The sequence below is a fragment of the Temnothorax curvispinosus genome, unplaced genomic scaffold (assembly GCF_003070985.1).
Source record: "Temnothorax curvispinosus isolate PA1 unplaced genomic scaffold, ASM307098v1 QBEX01005839.1, whole genome shotgun sequence".
NCBI classification, from domain to species: Eukaryota; Metazoa; Arthropoda; class Insecta; order Hymenoptera; family Formicidae; genus Temnothorax; species Temnothorax curvispinosus.
This window is the reverse complement of record NW_020215619.1, coordinates 68,456-88,468: the sequence shown is the minus strand read 5'-3', so window position 1 is coordinate 88,468 and position 20,013 is coordinate 68,456. Positions and strand designations below refer to the sequence as shown.

The window sequence follows — 20,013 nt, the reverse complement described above, 5'->3', positions numbered from 1 at the left end:
AGTTTAATACCGGCTCGTCTAACTCGCCAAGCTGGAAAAGGCGACGCGGATTACTCGAATCTCGCATCGATCGAGACCGTCTCCGGTGATGTTGAGCCTAACAATTATGACGAGAATAGAAGTGTCATTTCATCGAAACGGAGTGCGAATCTTGAGAGCGATCTCGACGTAGCCGAAGATAGATATCAAGCACCATACCCGTATCGGTATCCGTATTATCGAGGACAGCTTCCAAATCAAAGATATCGAGCAAACGACAGGAGGGAACCTTATCGTAACTACTGGAGATATCCTGTATTTCCGGGAAAATAAATCTGGAAGTTTCTGAGTTTCGTACTTTCCCTTCTCTTTAAGGGAAAATTAGATATGCATAGCCAGATTTATAAGTAGATCTTGAAAAGTAGTGATGACAAATTATCCCTGATAAGAGAAACAGAGAAATATATATTGATATTTCAGTAAATGTAATGTAAAATAAATTATTTTAAACTGAAACGATTTTAATAATGTTTTCTAATTGAAACTTCTTCGTCATAAAAAGATGATAATATATTTTAATAAAATTAAATAATAAATTATTGTTATTCGATCCATTTTTACTCTCAATTCTATATTTTAATAATTTTCTTATATTGTATCAATAACAGGTTTACGCTACGACAAGTAATTATATTAAGAGATGAAAAATGTACTCATTGTATCAATACATTAAATTAATTCTTATGATGCATTATTTGTAAATTATGGCAAGAATAAGAAGTAAACATATAATCAATTTTCTACATTTATTTATAAAATATCATATATTTGCACACGTAACATTTTCTCGTATCACAATGTAATGTTCATATATGTACATACATTTGAATATTCACAATATCATTAATTTACTTAATTGCTTGCGTAATGCAACTTTGGTAGACAGCTTTCGATCATTAACGTATTCTTTTTTTACTAATAATTGACTTACAATTAAAGTATCGCTATTTAATTACATTATAAAGAGATACATACACTTGGCGCTTCCTCTAATTCTTCTGTTATTCTATTTGTTATTTTAATCAACTCCCTCTCTTGTAGACTTAACTTTAATCTGACTTAAACCTACAGGATCTTTTAAAGAGATCGTATACATGATCGTAAAATAGTTAAATGCTTTCCTCATTTCTCCGGTCACTTTTGTTGCTTCGCTTAAAAAAAAGGCCTTCCTGAATCAGTAGATTAGTCCGCGCTTGTTAATTTGCACGGTTAATTTTCGTCGAAATAACGAGGTCCACAACCTTTTAGCGTAATTATACCGTGCGAGTTCAATACCCCTTACTACCGTTTTAAGGTTCATCCGTTCTTCAACACAAAAACTTTTCTTTCGTTACCGATTCTCTGTATTTTTGTCTATACCTCACATATTTATCTCAGCGATAAGCTTCGTCGACATGTGAACAGTTTTATTTGCGCCCAAAATTTTCATATTGGCGCGAGTCTTCCGCTTCGCTGTTTATAAACTTGAGTTCTTACTCTCCTGCGCTCACGGATACACGCAGAAATATCCACGAGCGGCAAGCTTTATTTCAGTCCCTGACAAGCTTTGGATATTTCGTTATAAAAAACCTACATTATCATACCTTGGTATTTTTCAAAACAAATATTTGTACTTTGTTTAATCGAATCATCTTGATGCAAAGCTATCTTCATTTCCTTTAATTTTTATCCCTTATATTTATCTATCTTTCTTTGATCTTTGCGTATCTTTTATCTAAGTTTTATGAGGTTTTTTATCATCACAAGCTCGATTCTTTTTCAATCCTTCTTCAGGATTTTAAAGATCTTTACCAGTAAGGCTTTAGATGGAGGTCTCCTATCTCGAATGTATTATCTTCCCGATAATACCAAAATAGGATAATCAATCAGTTTCAACTGTCGAAATCTCCAAATCGATTTTCCTTCCTCCGCTTATATTCGCCTACCTCGTCGAGCGTCTCTGACACGTTTTCGATACGCGACTTGCTGGCGATAGACGAAGAGAGGACGGAGAATATTGGTACCAGCTGCGGTCTCGAGGTCGTCATCATCATCATCATCATCATCATCATCTGCTTCCTCTGCACTGCGTTTCTCGATGTTGAGGTTGCCGTCGTCTAACGCGTACATCGGTTCCTCGTTTATCAAAGCTCGGGAATCGTCGAGTTCCTGAACGATTATTGGCACAACAAGCAAGGGAGAACCATACATGCTCGCCGTTCTAAGAGGTAATGCGTAAGAGCAGGCGACGAGCAGCAGAACAAAACCAACGAATGTGATAGCCATCTAAAAAAGAAGAAAAGATAGCGCCTTTATATTCATATAGCATCGATAGACATCTAAAGATTCGCGAATAATCGATAATCTGTGTTTGAGAAGAATCCCAACATTTTTATTCTATAAGATAAAACTTATTAGGTATCTTTAAAAAATGCTCAGTACGGTATAAAATATATCTCGATATATGGATGAATATATCATTAGAATAAAACGGCCTTGCTTTTGACATTTTCACAAACGTTCGAATAAATTGCGGAATTAATTTATTTTTTATTATTTTCAAGAAAATTTTTTTCATAAATTATACGAAAGATTGTTGGATTTGTAATACAAAAATTGTACATTTAACGGCAACAATTAACACGTAAATCTATTTAAATTCAAGATAGATATACCTACTTACCATTCTATATTTGAAGATACTGATTATATCGACGATACTTTATAAGAAAATGACGATCACTTCCGCACGTTCGAGATATCGTTACTCAAAAGAGGAAGTAGTCTCAATATGAATCGTCTGTTAAGAGTACAATAGCACGTCGTAGGCAGCTCTCTCGTCAGTTTATGGTGGCCGAGATCGGGCATTCGGTATTTATATGGAACAATGACGTCAAACCAGAGCACGCTAATTATACAATGACGTTCTACGACGGATGATAACTGACCTGGTAAACCAGGTAGACACGACCACACGACAACATCGTCGATCTATCCTGAGTTTATTATGTTGCTTTTTGTTTTTCCGGCCTAGCTGGCAAGTGTTAACTTGACTACAAGGGAACGTCCTCCTCGATATTTGTCTGTTTACGCGTAAAATACTGACGGTCTCGCTTCGTGTGTACTTGGCACAAGATTCCTCAAAATTACCGCGCAAATATACACTCATCAAAACAAGGCGACAAAATCTAGAACATTTTGCCGTATTCTTGCTTGTATCTAAGGTATATTTCCCATCTTATAAAGTACATCTTATTTAGGTATATTTTAGTTTTTCCTAATTTCTTTTTGCTGTAGATTCAAGTGTTTAAATATTATTGTATTCGAAAATTCTATTTTTTCTCTAGGTCTTTTATTAGAATATAATTGCCAACATATTTCATTGATTTTATCAAATTTAGAATTGAAAAACAAATTTAAAAAAACTGTTTTAACTATTTGCTAATACATATTTTTTTATGATGATGAAAAAGTAATATTGAAAATAATTAAGATATTCGATGTACAGGGGATTGCTTCTACGTCAAAAAGTCGTAATATACCATGACCATAATTAACCGTGCATATGATTACTTTATTATTATATTTGTCGATTATTATTATTGTCAATTTTAATCAGAATAATAAGAATGAATTTCATAATTTATTTTATTCTTAATGTTTTACAAGATATATTCTTGTTAAATATTTTATTATCTAAGATGTAGTCATTAGATCTTCACGTGATGTATGACATAAGAGAGAGCCGTTTTAGAACGCCACACGTTCATATAACGTTACACATTATTACATCACAGCATATGTGAAAATTTAATCTTGTTCTTATCAGTATTGCACAATAACTCGTAAGTTAAAAAACATTCTTTTTACTTATTAATATATAATAAAAAATTCAAGTTTTGATAGAATAACCATATAAGGGAAACGAATTATCGACAAATCAAAAATAAAGAAAATGGCGAAAGTATGTCAATGTCATAAATGCATGATTTATTGTTCAATTTTTATTCTTTACGATTTCGTTTATTTTTATGCTTCTCTTACAATATACATTAATTAATGTACTGTAAAAGATGTGAATTAAAAATTCTTGGTTCTTTTCAGTTTGCAAAATCACCCATTTTCTAGGTGACGAAATCACCTTATGAATCATTTGATGATTTTAATGAAATCACCTAAAAACCAGGAAAGAACGAAAATCGTGAGTCGTTTATTAAATATATTTAGTCCAGGACTCGAGAGTTCGCGAAAACAAATATGCATACATCATATTTCTGTGTAGCAAACAGTCTGATTTATTTTTTTCTATTAAGTAGTTTTATTGTACTGAAACAGATTCTCCATGTCTGGTATGGTTCTCTTTAAAGTATGACAAGGCACACAACGGAGAATTATTCTATGGAAGGACGGTTTTTTCTTTTTTTTCTTTCAATTTAGATGGTGGATTCAGCCTCCTTGTGCACAGATTCGCCGCTTTCGGTAGTTTCGCTTTTTGATCTGAAAGAAATCATCAGATAAGGATCTCTACGGGCTTTAGTTAGACGTGAAAGACTAAATACGAAATGACAAACGAGGGTAAAATAATTTGCGCTGGGTAATAATTCGAGAGGGACTGTTCGCATCGCTCATAAATATATATGCAAATGTCTCGGGATTTATGCGATTTGAGAATCTCGAATCCAGATTGCAAGATAGGACAGAATCGGGATCATCTGGGATCATTTAAATCGAGCCGTTTATTTCGAAAATCATATAACTTTAATTCTGCAATATCAAGAATCGACAATTTATTTAAAAAAAAACATTTTTTAAATGCAATTTTTAATGTTGTATTTATAATTTTCGAAATAAACGATTCAATCGCTCAACTCTAAGGTAGAGAAAGATATCAATAACCGATGTACTATTATCATTAGCTATCAGCAATTCGTACATTTACGAAAATGAGATTCACGGCTAATTCAAAATAATATTCAAACACTGATACTAGTACAGCCGTTATTGTCGCCGAGAGACTAATCTAATTGGAAAATAATATGCGTACCAAGAGTCGCCAATTATCAACATTGCTTACGAACCAAAATCGAACACGCTAGTCACAAATAAAATATATAGATGCAAATAGATGGAAAACATAGTGATTTTTATTAAGATTTTAAGGTACTCCTGGTAAACGCCGAATTTTTTTGATGGATCATCGGGCATTAGAACGAAACGTACTAAACAAAATATTCCTACAAATTTAACGAATAATCAATAATCTACTACATTAATTGTAATCAAATTTATGTCTTTCTAATATAAGGATATAAACAAAAGAAAGTATATCCGATTAAACAATTTGAGATGCCTTCGCCATGATTGTCTGGGATCTACTATACTTGCGTCGATGATTCGTAAAAAAACATCTGTATTACCTGAATCCATAGTACATGAATCCGGACTCTCCACAGAAATGTATTTTGCGAAAATAAGTTCGCGGTGAAAAATGCACAATTGTAAGAATTACGTGTTTTAAATTTATGGTGTATGAAATCTACAATGCGAAAGATTCTACTCTCACAACGCTACTTCGAGTTGTGTAAAATATCTGCCAAGTACAGCCTCTAGAATGTGTTCTCGTAGGAGGGAACCATTTCGAACGAAGCGGCCTGATGCACGTGCGTATTCGCGAGAGCATTGATTTTGCCGTTTCGTTACTTTTGTTATAAATAATTTTATTGTATGCAAATCTTCATGTGTCATCCAATGCCTATCCGTGTAATTCGTCTCTCATGAAATTCAGGCGAAAGAGAGGAACGGTTTAACGTTGCGATCTTCAGCTAATCATATCAGCTAATTATATGTAAGTAGATAGATCTAATCTGATACGTCTGATAATTAGAACTCAACGAATAACGCTTGTTTGTTAACAAAGAAATATTAGAGAATAGACTTTCTAGAAACAAAAATATTTCTTAAAAAAATACGTATTTCACTCTTCAAGAAATTAATAAGACTTTATATTTAAAAGTGCTTGATAGTTTCAGATAATTTGTAGAATTTTGCTGGTAATTTGTGCAACAAATTGAGACAATACTCTACGCGCTCCTCTCTTCACCTATTTTCTTTCTTTTCTTTACCCAATTCTTTCTTTCACACACGCTTCCAGTTTCCATTTTCCTTCTTTTACTCTGTGCATTCAGTTTTCTATACATTAAAATACCATTCGACGCTATAATTCTACAACGATACATCGTAAATGTAACTACAGTTCGAGTTGTGCAAGATGCAGAATGGACTAGAGAAATATTGCCCTTACCGACGCTGCGCGATTTTCTAATCGGTTATTTTTTTAAATCTTCGAAATACTTTTAATATATGTAAGTATCAAAACAACGTAAAAAGAAATTATGTTCTTCTACAATTTCTACATAATCATCTCAACGCATAGCCAGATTTTGTTTTGATTCTATTAGTGAATTTTACAAATTTTTCTTGCAATTTCTCGTTTTCTACCTACGATCTTTGATAGAATTAAAAAAAAAACCATAAAAATAAATTGTTTATTTTGCAAGATTGATAGTCGATTAATCGCACAAGCGTACAGTTTTCTCCACCTTCACATACTTTTGTCTTAATCCTTTGAAAAGCACGCTCACAGTTATCTATTTTTCATATTAAGATAAATCCATTTTTTTTTTTGCGTCGATAATCAACGATTGATAATCGTCAGTAACTGTAAAAAGGCCCCGTCGTATATAAAGGATGCAATATGTAGATTAAACGACCATGATTTATAAAATGTATGCTCTAGCTGGTGCGCTTCTATATAAGAATCAAGGGTCGTCAATTTTCTCTGTCTCGCCATTCTTACATCTGCCTAATGTGTACACTCGATTCTTATTATTATTAATCCGGCTGCCAAGCGTATCGATCGAATCGTAAACGTTCGATATCGCCACGATGATCCACATATATTGCTTTAAATTGGAGACGTAAGTTCCTGCGGCTGTCAAAATTTCCTTGCGCAAGATCAAGCGCGCCTAGTTAATGATATAAAATCGATTCTACTCGACTTTATCGCTCGCATTCTGTCGTTACCCTGATATACACGATCGCTCGGCAATCCGGAGATTATGTTAGATTGATTGATTCAAAATGGTCTTTCTTTATAGGACCTTAATAAAAAAATTATTATAATAAGATGTAAGAAATTTTCATAATCGAGCAAGACCTGCATTTCCATTACAATTATTCTATGCCAGAGATGTCTTGCCAATTTTTACGATTAGGGAGCTTAGTTTTTTGTTGGAAAAAAAAAACAAGTTTCTGATTACCAAAGATAATGCGTTAATCACAAAAATTCTGTGCAAATTCTGTCATTACGAAAAAAATAAAATAATTGAGAAAAGCGATATTTTGCCTTAAATATAGTGAGAGCACCGAAAGTACCATTTTGAGTAAATCAATCTAAGATTTACTAGATAACTATCTATTTATATATTGTCGGGTAATAAAAACGGCTCGCTTCCACGGTGACTATGCTCTTCCAAAAAGGGGAGAAGTCGCTACCGTAACACTATTCACCGATCGCTCTGGTTTCCCTTCCCTCCCCTTGTTTGTACGAGTAGGCACTTAGCTATGTTTCTGTGTTTTTTGTTTGTATGTAACGTTATATCTATTGTATGCACACGAGTAGTATAAAAGAATGCGTCGCCGGATTTGCTCTTTCATGCCTTGTCCGATGCTGAATGTGAAGTCCATATAGATACTTTTTCAAAGGCTTATAATTAGATCACGTATAAAATCAGATTGTCATACCTAATATAATCGGTAAGAGAAAAACGGTTTTCTCTAATGTAAAACGTTACAATAAAAATGAAAAATACTACTTTAAAATTTAAACCGGGGGAAATTCAATTTCTAATGGTAATGCGAAACCGCATTTTCTCGAATAGTGCTTCGACGAGTGTAGTTGCACGATCAACATCGGTGGCTGCTCTCATCGTTCCTTCACTCTCTCATACACGCGCTTCTCATCTCGTGTCCACGCACGCACGCACGTACGCACGCACGCACGTTGGAGCGCACATCGGTTTTGGAACTTTTAATTAGCACCGTGTCTTCGTGACCTGTAGACTTTCATGAGCGTATGTCTCACTTCCGGAAGCTTCGCGCGATCGCCAACAACAGGAGAGATGAGCGTCTGCGATCGTTCGTCTCGGTTCTTTTTCATGTGTAAAACGGCGGATGGATGATTGCGAATTATGTGCCGTCCTCGAAATTTCGACACATCTTCGATTCAATTTCAAGACGCATGGAACGATTGAAAGATCTCCACGCCATGGTGCGCTTCGCTAACGACGTGATAACGATCGTCACGAGATTAATCGCGTCGTTTCCTTATTTCAATCGAATCGTCGCAGACTGCGGTTTTACATTTACATAAATAATATCTCGATAAAAATTAGATAACAATAGTATATTAGTGCGTAAAGTTAAAACGTGTTGTTGACAATAGAATACTGCATATCCCCTCGACATCGTGTTTCACGTAGATTGCTCTCGCTCCCTTTCCGTTCTCCATTCAATTTCTTTTGCAACGTTCTAACGTACATAATCACGCGAAGACGAGCACGTCGATATGCGCAAGTACGACGTGTCTGAAAACCTCGTTGGGAGATCGTGCTCCAACGGTGTGTAGTAACGTACAAAAGTAAAAAATACGCTTTAGCGACGCACACCTTTTGAAGACGTCGCGACGCACATTTTCTCATCACGCTTTTATCTTTGGATTGGAACACGATCTGACAAGTCTTTCTCTCAAAGTGGCTTATATAAAAGCTCGACTTAAGAAATACGCGGGCTTAACTTTCGTTATTTCACCGCTCGTTTATTTCCCCCACCTTCTGCCCTCCTAGAAGTCATTAGACGTACTCAGTCTTTATCCGCAATGCTCAATGCACAGCTTGCAACGTACGCTGTTGGGCAATGAGCTGGAATTCACATTTTCTAAGATTTCGTTTTAAACCCATTCCAACTTCTCTCTAACAATGAACGTAACTTTATTACTAAATTTTCGAAGTTTAATGAGATTATTGAGATAAATGCATAAATAGGATTCGATTTAAAGATTCAAAGCGAGAAAATATCACGGAAATCTACTAATAACTCTTGGAAATAACACACTTTGCCTGTTTATAGCATATTTCTGTGTCTTTTCTTTTACTGTTACCAACGATTTCTATATCAAACTAAAAATTCGTGATATCCTTTTTGCAAATTATTTAATAACAGAAAGAAAATAAAAATAATTTATCAGCAAAAATTCTCCTGACATGGGAAATTCAATCTTTTTGCATGATCGCATCTAAGATAATTCCTTTTGTAAGCGTAAGAAATTCGAAGCTATTATTGATACATCAGGAATGTCTTGTTGCAGATTAAAATAATTGATTCTACGATCTATCATCGTGCAAATAGGATTCGCGTGAACAACAGCAAATTTATATGAGTTATATCAGTAGTTGGATCAAATATTATCTTGTATATTCAACTATCAGTAATTGCACTAAATCATCCCAGATGGCGATTTGCATGAGATATAACATTCTCTTGTAACAAAAAAAAAATAAAAAGATTGCAAATAAGAAAAAAGTATATCTTACTCATAGCCAAACAATTAAAAATTTAAAGATTATCATGAGAAACATTTTTGAACTTTTTTGTGAAGTGTTAATGTATAATATACGCATGATCTAAATTTTCATAAATGATTTTGATACAGGACAGTAGAATCTACTCCAATCAGCAATTAAAAAGATTTATCTATGAAACTGCAATAAAATCATTTAACAAATTCTTTCTAGACCTATCACTAATATATCCATTTAACGCTACTAAAGAAATTGAATAGATTATTTCCAGATCATTGAATCCATATTTTCATTTAAAAAATGAAGATTATGTGCCTATAAACTCTATATTCTAAACTTCTCCACAATGTAACACATAAACTTACATTATTTGAAAACATGAATTAAAGTGATGAATTGTGAGGATGATTTGGAAATAAGTCTTTCATCCTAGCTCCTTCATTCGAAACTAGATTTTGGTGAAATATTAACATCAAGTTTATTCATTTAGAAACGGTTAAACGAAAACCACAAATATAATCTGTCTTCTTTCTTTCGCTTATTTATCGTCATATTAAGTAAATAATAAGAAAAAAAACTAAATCAAATTTAGCTAGATAGAAACATATCTATTCGCGGGAAACAGCAAAGCTACTCAACAATTAGATTGACTTTTCACTTAATTCAGTTTTATATATCTGTGATTTTCATTCTGTGCTTATGTTTATTACTATATGAGCGTTAAATAAAAAGATCAGATAGTCGAAATTTATGCAAATCCACACAATCATATATTTAGAAAGTTATATGATTATATTGTGATATAGCATTGCATATTAGTTCTTGAGTAAATATTTTACCTACAAGAGTAATTTGCCTGGATAGTTAACACAATTCTTCAGGTATGTTTATATTTTATCTACAAGAATTGTGTGGTAAAATTTAACTTATGTTCATTAATAACGTTTCTTCCATAAACGCGTATGCGTAATAAGCTATTCGTTTCTTGCAGCAAATGTAATGAAAGAATTGTGAAAAAAACATATACATATTCTAACATTCTAGATACTCATAAAATAAATCACAATATAAAAATACAAATCGAAAGTTCATCTCCTTTTCTGCTTCATCCGTTTCCATTCTTGTTCTTACTACTCGAATATGCAATAGTGCAATTCAAAATTGTACTATCTTGCACTTCTTAGCATTGTTTTTTCTTCTATTTTTCTCTATTTCTTTTTCCTTTTGCTCATTTTTTCAATAAATGGAGCCAGTATCGTTTGCGGTATTGCTGGCGATGTGATTCTACTGTCGATCGTATGATACGAAAATCTTTTATTTAGTTACTCTCTCGAAGATGTTTCAACCAAAATTAGGTCATTAAAACTTCGCAATAGAATCGCGTATTAAGAATAACTTTCTTCGTTTATGCGAGTCATCGAAATGTTACTGATAGTTCGAAAGGTGATATATACGTACGTACGACATCCTTAAATATGATACGATAGATCTAACTACGCATGTACATATAGTAACAGATCGCTATGATACCCCCACCAATCCCAATGCCTAAGCTTATTTTAAGGGGGTAAAATAATGACCTCTTGAATTTCTGCCTTTCTTCCATCTCCTTCTGCCGGCGTTTCATCTCACGTACTTGTGTCGCTAGTCGTTCTTTCTTTTCCGTTTTGCGCCGACGTACTTCCCCTTTCCTGTTTTAAGAAAATAAAATTTATGATCATTAACACAACCATTAAATAATTTGCTTTTGTTACTAAAGGACGTTACTTACGCGTCTAAATTGGACGGAGAATTGTTTGTTACAATAGAGTTCTCAGCGTCGTCGGAAAGAGTTTCGTCAAGTACCGTGCCATCGTCTAAGTTTTGTTCATCTACACAATTTGTAGCAGATGTAGATAGATTTGCATCAGATAATTCTACATGATTTGGTGGTTCACTTGGTAGCGGTTTATCAGGTGGTCCACCTGCTTCATCTGTAATTGACATATTCTTTTTTATTAATGTCACCTATTATGGCATAAAAACCATTTAAAACCATTAAAACGATTTTTATTTTACAATGAGAAAGAGAGAAATACCGTTATCAGTCGAACCATCCGAGCTTAGATCTGCCATCATACTACGCGTTAAAGATTCTCCTCTTGGAGGTGGTAGAGGAGGAGGTTCGTCGTCTTTTTCTAATGGATGGTTACTTTTATTATTCATCTCGTCATAAGTCGTTATTATTTCATCATGAGTTATTTCGTTGTTAAGATCCTGTAAAATGTAATAAAATTTAAAATGCAATAAATCGATGATTAAATTTGATTACAATAATTTACTGTTATCAAAATAATTTTGTTGAAAACATTTTATCTAAAACGTATTGTTTAATAAAATCGGACATACTTTGCAGAAACGAATGCACCGATACTTATGTTCATTAAAATATCAATATAGAAAAAAACATTGTAAAATTTAAAACTATTGTAATTGTTATCATAATCTATTCGTTAGACAATAACACTGTGTGACTATTGATTGCTTACCATGTTATCGAATGGCAATTGTTTTGCTCCCTGAATGATGGCAGCATATGAAAAACAAAGTTGTTCGGGTGTTTGTATCAAGCCCATACGAGACCGTCTCATTGCCAACAATTCATGCCGCACATCCAAGGCGTTTAAACCACATTTTTCAATCTACAATAAAGGAACAGGTGATTAATGATTGCCAAAGCAATTTCCTGCAAACCAGAAATCGTTTGCCGCGTTTCACATACCAGTACTAAGCATGCATCAACCAAGCAAAATGTTCCCGATCTTCCTATTCCTGCAGAACAATGAACAACGGGTGGGCCAACATTTTGATCTAATGCTCCTGATTTCCTGACATCTGCCAAGAAACGTAAAAAGGCTGTTGGACGTTGCGGTACTCCAAAGTCTGGCCAAGTGGTATAATGAAAATGTAAGATTTCCCTACTGTCGTTACTTTCCAAGTCCGTTATACTGTAGATAAGTTAAAAACATTAAATACATATGCTTATGCAGAAAAATTAAGAATGATTGCTAATTATAAAGCAAATCTCGATGAGAACATGATACAGTTAGTAATACATGTATTTCCCTTACCGTAATGTTCTAGTAGTATAATCCGACGATTCTTTCTTGCTGATATAATCCACTTTTATACTGACATCTTCGAACGTCATAGTGGGTTTTACATCGTCCAATGGGAAATATTGATGACATTTGATTTGGTTCTTCTCGATTACCTTGTTTAACATCAATACGGCTCTACTATTTTGCTCCCATACCATTAGCCAAAAGTGACTGACGGTATTTGGCAAGGGTCCTTGCGTCAAGATATATTGCCTTTCAGCGTGATCCACCTATGTGCAGACAAATCATGTAATATACTCATCTTATCATTACCAATCGCTTATTCTATGCTATGAAATAACTTCTAACGTAACATATTTACCCGTATAAGATTGGCGTGAATATAATCACATACACCTCTTTTAAGTATAATCCTAGTGTGATCGTACGGTGCCACATCTCTGTAGCGATTCAAGGTTTTGTTCTGTGGTTTTTTTGATTCGTTGCATGTATAATCAAAAGATTCACACTCGCTACGTATGTTCTGCAAAATATTAAAAAGCGCGTCATTAACGATAAAGTTAGCGTACAAAGAAACACTTGTCTTACAAATAAATAAGACTAAATTGAACACGTTAAAGATAAATATGAATAGAAATTTGTACATATTTAAAATTTCAAAGTTTAATTTTGCTGCTGATTTTCAATACATATTCAGTTATTAACTAATTGAATTAATTAACATAATCGCATATCTCATAATATTATTGCTCCAAAATGTACAATATAATTGCAAATCAAGTCTGATGTACAAACCCACAGCAAATAATAATGTTTACTTGTACATTTATAGACGATCAAATTACTGGTTAATATATATGGATTAGACAAATTAGATAAATTAGATGTATTCGAGTAACAAGAAATATTGCACGTTTGTTGCACATTCTAGCTAGTATACATACATTTGTAGATTAGCAATTTTTAAATTACAAAATCCTGATAAAGTTACGCTCTCACAGACAAAAACTGTAAAACAAAACTTGTCCGTAGCATGAAAAAACCTCAATTAACAAGAATCAATCTTAGAAAGGTTTTAACATTCAGTTCAATTTTGATTTTCAATACATATTCAAACACCAATGCCCATTTCTATCAATGTAGACTAACTTTAATCTCGTTTTAACTTACTTCTTATCCTTTTCTATAAGTTCTAAGAATTAGAAAAAGATGAACAGTAAGTTAAACCAAGATTAAAGTTTTCTTACATTGATTAAAATGGACACAAGTACTGAATCAATTAATTATACTGAATGAATTAAGACAATAGCATATCTCATAATATTATTGCTCCAAAATGCACAATACGAACAATTACGAGTCGTTTCTCATGTTGCACTTCGGAGAAATTGTGCGATCGCTAAATACGTACTTCCAAGTTGGAAGCCTGACCTTGACGAGTACAATCGCACGTTATACACGTGCGTGCGTCGTCGATTCTCGGCTCACCCGGGGGTCTCTCTCCCGTGAAATCCCTTTCCTTCCGCAATTTAAATCGATCAGCACCGTAAATCCACGGTGCGACTCGCGTTTTCTCTCGGCGTCGGCGGCGTCGCGCGAATCCCCCGCTAGCAGCTAGCATCCGGCGGTGTAATAACGCGGCAGCCGTATCGCGTTCGGCGAATCCGCGCGTGTCTCGGGAATCGAACGGTATTACTTTACTGCCTATTGTCTCCGTGTTGACGCATGGAACGTCACGGGGCTACTATCGACCGTAGACACAATAAAGAAACACCTTGAACATATTCTCGTCGTACCGAGAGAGAGAGAGAAATCGCTGATCGGGGAGATCGGAGTCTCGCGAATTCGAATTGAATCCCTCATTTAGAAGCAAAAAAAAAATATGTATGCGTCTCCGCGTGCACATGACGTTCGCGTCCCGATCTTATCGGGATGACGGTTATCACCGCTCGTGCGTGAGGAGAGAATTCGGCTAAGTGAATCCCCCGTGCCGGGGGATGACTCCACGGACGACGCTCGGTCTCTCGGTCGAGAAACGAGAATTCTGACAGACGTGACACACGAGAGCGTTTTACGAGAGAGCGAGGGAAAACAAGGCGGCCGTGGAAAAGAGCGATAACGCGCGGGACGCTAGAGTCCGCGCGCGCGCGCGCGCGAGAGGGAGAAAGAGAGCAAGTCAGGAGTGAGGAGACGGAAAGAGAGAGAAAGTGCGCGGCGAATTGACGAGGAGCCGGCGGCACGGCGACGTGTCAGCACTCAGCCTCGAAGGCATCGGAGAATCGCGTGATTCCACCGCTCCGCGGAAACGGTAGCGGAAGAGCGCGTCGCCGAGCGGAAGAGCCGTTTCTCGCCCTCCCCTTCCGTCGCTTTTTCTTTCTTTCTTTCCTTCCTTGCTTCCTTCCTTCACTCGCGCGCACCCGCGCGTTCCTGCCTTTCTCACCTGATAGAAAGACGCCCAACCGTTCTTGGCGTTGACCTCGCGATACACGGTCTCGACGTTCATTACACTCTTGCCCGTCTCCTCGCCGCTGGTCATCCTGGCTGGTCGGTCTTCCGCCGCTTCCTCGGGAATCTCGGGATCCTAGCGGGACGCAGAAATAGTAGATACACACGCGCGCGACGCACGCACGCACGCACGCACGCACTCGCGAGGAGGCTGGGCCGCGCGCGCGGTACTCTTTTTCCGGCTCTCGTTTTCCTGCCCGCTCTCCACTCTCGGCTCGGCTCGGCTCCTCGTCGCCGGGAGTCAACGTGCCATGTGTCGAGCCACGATCACGTCAGCGAGTAGCGGCCCTTCGCTATCGAACCACGCGGGAAACGTCCGGAGGCGACGACGACGGCGAGCGAAGAGTCGCGGCGAGCGGCGATGCGAGCAACGGTTCCGCGAACGGCACACGCACTTAACGCACGTAACCTACGGTCCGTTTGCGGCCAGGCGCGCACACTGCGCGAACTCGCGGACGCGGACGGCGGCAGCGGCGCGGCGTGGCGTGAAAACGTTCTCCGTCGCTCTACCAACCGGGTCGGTCCCTAGCTCGGGAAACGGTCGCTATTGGACGACGATATGTTGCTCCTCGATGCCGCGATCATTCGTTTTGTTCTCCTTGCACATCGCCTTACGTTGAAGGTGAGTGCGGCTAAATTAACTTAATCGACGATTAATTTATTCGTCAAATAATACCGTATTATTTTATCAACATGGATAAAATAATGTTTTGTTTAATATTTGGAAATATAAGGCAATATAAGGAAATATAATGACACAAATAAAATATTAATTAAGAAACTAGAAAGTAGAAAACAAGAAAAGTAGAATTGACTAATCAAAGTTGAGTTAATGTAACGTAAAACAAGAAATTTATGATTTATACTTGTAAAAAATATGGTATGTGTTTTATGCTATAAATAAAATTAGAATAAATAAGTAATAGTACGAGGATTCTGGATAGTGGTGGAGTGGTTGTTTGTAAATGAAACTTAGACTCGATTCTACAATCTTACATATCTGTAGATAGAAAAATATTCTATTGTTATTGCTTCGAAGGGTTGGACATTGTAAATTTCAAAAATAGAAAACAAAAGTTACTTGGTATGAAGAAAAGCATGCTTACTGGCCCCTTAATTAGTTCTTTATGAAAATGTATTGTTACGTATATTTATTGGAATGTAAAAAGCACCTAGAAACTTTTAAAATACTATAATTTGTACTTGATCCCATTTAGATTCTAGATAAACCATATAAAACCATAATACTACAACTCTCAGGGTTGAAAATCCAGAATTCAGAAAAGAAAGTAAAATGATATGATACACGTAGAACAAATTTGTTAATACATTATGTGAATATAGTTTTGAATGTGAAATATTTTATTAAGAACGATATTTTTTTCTGAAATACATGTTAAATAAATATATGATACAAAAATGTAATTCGAAGAGGTAGTTGTTTCCTGAGTTTCTATTAATTATTAAATCAATTTCATTGAAATATAATTTTATGTACAAACTTCATAAGATATACTGTTTACAGTATATCTTAGATCTTTTATAGAAAAATAAATTATTACATATTAAAATTTAATCGGTGGTTTCTCACAAATTTTAATTTTCTCTCCGAATTTTTGAGGTATTCTCGTCTTCGTTGCTTGGATCTTTATCATCTATGCTTTTTCTTTTATTTGAAGCGGCTGATCCCTTTTGTAGCCAAGAAGTCATGAAAGATGCTTGACCGATCTCCCTATACAATATAATAATAAATCAATTCACTTAACTTTACTGTCATAATAGATGAGATTTTATGGCATGGTTTTAACAAAGCAATAAACTATTACTTTTAAGAGCTACCACTTACTTTGGTTTTATCTTTTTTCTACAATCAACAGTTTTGTTCAGTCCATTATTGACAACCGTAGACACTGGATGCCAGTTTAGAGCAGTTTCTTGTAATATCATGTCATTCAACGTTTTAACAGCCACATCTGTTGATAAATCTTTACTTAACCATAGCTAGAAGAAAATTACACGAAACATTAATAACGAAATTATATTTTTCTACAAATTATATATAATGATGTTATATTGATATTTACCTGACATTCTTCCTCGCTGGTTAGACACACTGGCATGCGATGATGCAGCCAAGACAATACCTTATTACTCTCTCTTGTAATAATTGTGCAGCTGTGTATGACGTTCCCCTGAGATAATACTCAATAAGTAATATCTGAAATATTTCTGATAAAATCGTAGGGATAAGACTTTATCTACCTCCTCAGTTTTATGTACTCCAAATATTCCAGCCAGTTTCAAGACTTTGAAACCTTTCCATCCATCTGTCTCGGAAAATTCATTAGCCCATGTGGTAGGATCATCTGCTTTTACATCTTTGTCTTGATTCGCATATATGTAGTATGGTTGCTTTTGAACTTTATTATTTGTACCGGGCTTCCACTCGAAGAAGCCTTCACAGACCACGATGCATCTTTGTTGCTTTTGCAGCGACGGAGAGTATATCGTTGAAGTCTGTATGCTTTCCAAACGACTATTGTGAGTGGATATCTTATTTGGACGTTTCTTGTAATCTCCCTGTAAAATTAATCAGGTAATTTATAAAAACAATGTTGAATATCATTCGTGTGATATATTTTAAAACAATTAATTTTAATAACACTTAAATATTGAATAATAAACTTGCAAAAGACGAATATATCTATTGATATATATTCGTCTTTGCAAGTCTTCGCTATATATCTATTGATTTATAATCCTAATATTGTAACTTGCCTGATACCAAGGTGGAATCATGCCCCATGTCATAGCGCAAAGAACTCTCTCCTCCTTTTCTCCTTCGAAATGCGAACCAGACGTTATGCAGGGCAGAACGTCTCGAGGGCACATGTTGTATGACGGATCATATTTTAATTCAGTTTTAGCCCATGTCAATTTACGTTGTTTACCATTGGCATCCTTATATCCGCACGCGCAACACAAGGTGTCTGCATCCAATGAACTACAAATTGCAAAATATTTTGTAAGATATTTACATAAATCATAAACTTTCGAGATGGATATCAGTGAGTAAACTACAGTAAATTTCAAATTTTAATTTTTTTTTAACTGGAAATATAAATAAAGTACTTTTTTACATAAATGCTACAACTTTGTGTCAATATATAATTCTGTATAGACTTAAAAAAATCCAAAATAAACTTCTTAAGTCTAAAACCTTCTTAAACGAAAACAAAATTATATGTAAAATTGCTGTAGTTTTTGTTTCTGTGTTAATATGAATGATTTAAACTTTAAACGAATATCGTTTCGTGATTTTTTTTTCTTTCTCGCTGTTGTAAAAACAAAAAGTCATCCGATTCTGAAACAGTCACACAGTGCCCAATAGTAACATCAATAAGCATGTCTGAAGTTCAGTAAAACAGACAAAAAACGTTTTAATGTTTTTCTCATTATTATATTATTCATTAGCGATTGAAAAATAATAAAGTGTATCACACATTTGTTACAATATATATAACTAAAATATAGCTCCAATTTATATTGCGACATAAATTGAAGTTATGCGATGTTAAACGAATTAATTAAGTAACAAAGGCATTAAAAAGAGAAAAATTCAATAAAAAATGCAATATATATATATATATATACAAACAAATAACTTCCTTCGCCAGTGGATAAATTCAAAATAAAAGTCGTTTTTCTCGACCGAACTGGCCAAAAACAATTTTATTCTTCACAACGTTTCGACCACATTCTGGTCCTTATCAAGTGAATTAGAACCACGCACACAACATTTTTTAATTCGCTGACATTAGTGCCCAAACCATATCATGCAATCGCAAATCTAGAATCGCAAAAACGCAGTAGTCAATAAGATAAAATCATGACAAGTTACCAAGTCTATAACATAAAGTGAAAATCTATACCATAAAGTAAAAATAAGATAAAAGAATTTGAATTAAATAAGTGTAAATAAAATAAGTTAAGTTAAAAGGTCAAAAAGTAGTCAAATTAGGTAGTCAAAAAGATAAAAACATGAAAAGTTACCAAGTCTATAACATAGAAATAAAATAAAAGAATTGAATATATATATATATATTGATTTGTTCATCGATTAGATATATCACGCAGCAATTAATGTAATTAATGAGAAAATAATGATAGAACTATTCACCAACAAATTCGACCACACATTTTCACATCAATTTTTCTCGCGTTCCACGATGCTGTCAACTATTTGTTAGAGAGTGAATGGAACCGGAAAAACCTGAGAGCGTTCTGTTTGATACCGTTTTATCGTTTTATAGTTTTATATAATGTTACTGCTCCAATAACTCCAGTACTCAGCTCACAGCTGTATCAAACAGTTCTGTCTGATGAGTCTGATGGAACCCACTAGCGCCTCTATGTACACAAAACATTGAACTACGTACCCATGTCCACGAATATTTCCAACGGATAACACATCCACGGTCTTCGGGTTCAGTTTCAGCGCCCCGAAATAATTTCCTATAAAAAATAAAAACTCAAAGAACAAATGCTCATTATGAAACACTTGAGCTGTTACAATCTCGAAATGTTTTACACTTTATAAAATTATTTTTATTTTTATTTTTTATAATATATTTTTTATAGCGTTTACATAAAAAAAAAAGGATTTATGCCCAATGGTTATATTCTCCTTCTCTCATATCCTTTCGAACGTGTATGATTTACGGCATTTACGCGATCCCGCGTATAATCAA

The 20,013-nt window shown here is 35.0% G+C and overlaps 2 protein-coding genes across 2 annotated transcripts; both read right to left on the bottom strand.

Moving 5' to 3' along the window:
- Positions 1 to 772: 772 nt before the first annotated feature.
- LOC112455149 lies at positions 773 to 2,972 on the bottom strand. The gene is made up of 2 exons (XM_025016898.1): positions 2,702 to 2,972; positions 773 to 2,304 (listed from the first exon to the last, which is right to left on the bottom strand). The coding sequence occupies exons 1-2, from the start codon at positions 2,702 to 2,704 to the stop codon at positions 1,951 to 1,953; spliced, it is 357 nt and encodes a 118-aa protein (XP_024872666.1). The 5' UTR covers positions 2,705 to 2,972; the 3' UTR covers positions 773 to 1,950.
- Positions 2,973 to 8,296: 5,324 nt separating this feature from the next.
- LOC112455150 (tyrosine-protein phosphatase non-receptor type 61F-like) lies at positions 8,297 to 19,617 on the bottom strand. The gene is made up of 13 exons (XM_025016899.1): positions 19,443 to 19,617; positions 18,041 to 18,266; positions 17,525 to 17,842; positions 17,347 to 17,454; positions 17,109 to 17,263; positions 16,878 to 16,994; positions 13,119 to 13,287; positions 12,767 to 13,026; positions 12,418 to 12,643; positions 12,185 to 12,337; positions 11,735 to 11,912; positions 11,428 to 11,629; positions 8,297 to 11,347 (listed from the first exon to the last, which is right to left on the bottom strand). Exons 1-13 carry the CDS (start codon positions 19,460 to 19,462, stop codon positions 11,146 to 11,148), a joined length of 2,334 nt encoding a protein of 777 aa, XP_024872667.1. The 5' UTR covers positions 19,463 to 19,617; the 3' UTR covers positions 8,297 to 11,145.
- Between the last annotated feature and the right edge of the window lie 396 nt (positions 19,618 to 20,013).

Excerpts from the sequence above, each read along its gene's own strand:
- LOC112455150 (XM_025016899.1), bottom strand. The coding sequence starts at position 19,462 with ATGTGTGGTCGAATTTGTTG. Across the intron at positions 17,455-17,524 it reads GAGTACATAAAACTGAGGAG|GGGAACGTCATACACAGCTG; the intron begins GTAGATAAAGTC and ends GTATTATCTCAG. Across the intron at positions 13,027-13,118 it reads TTCACGCCAATCTTATACGG|GTGGATCACGCTGAAAGGCA; the intron begins GTAAATATGTTA and ends GTCTGCACATAG.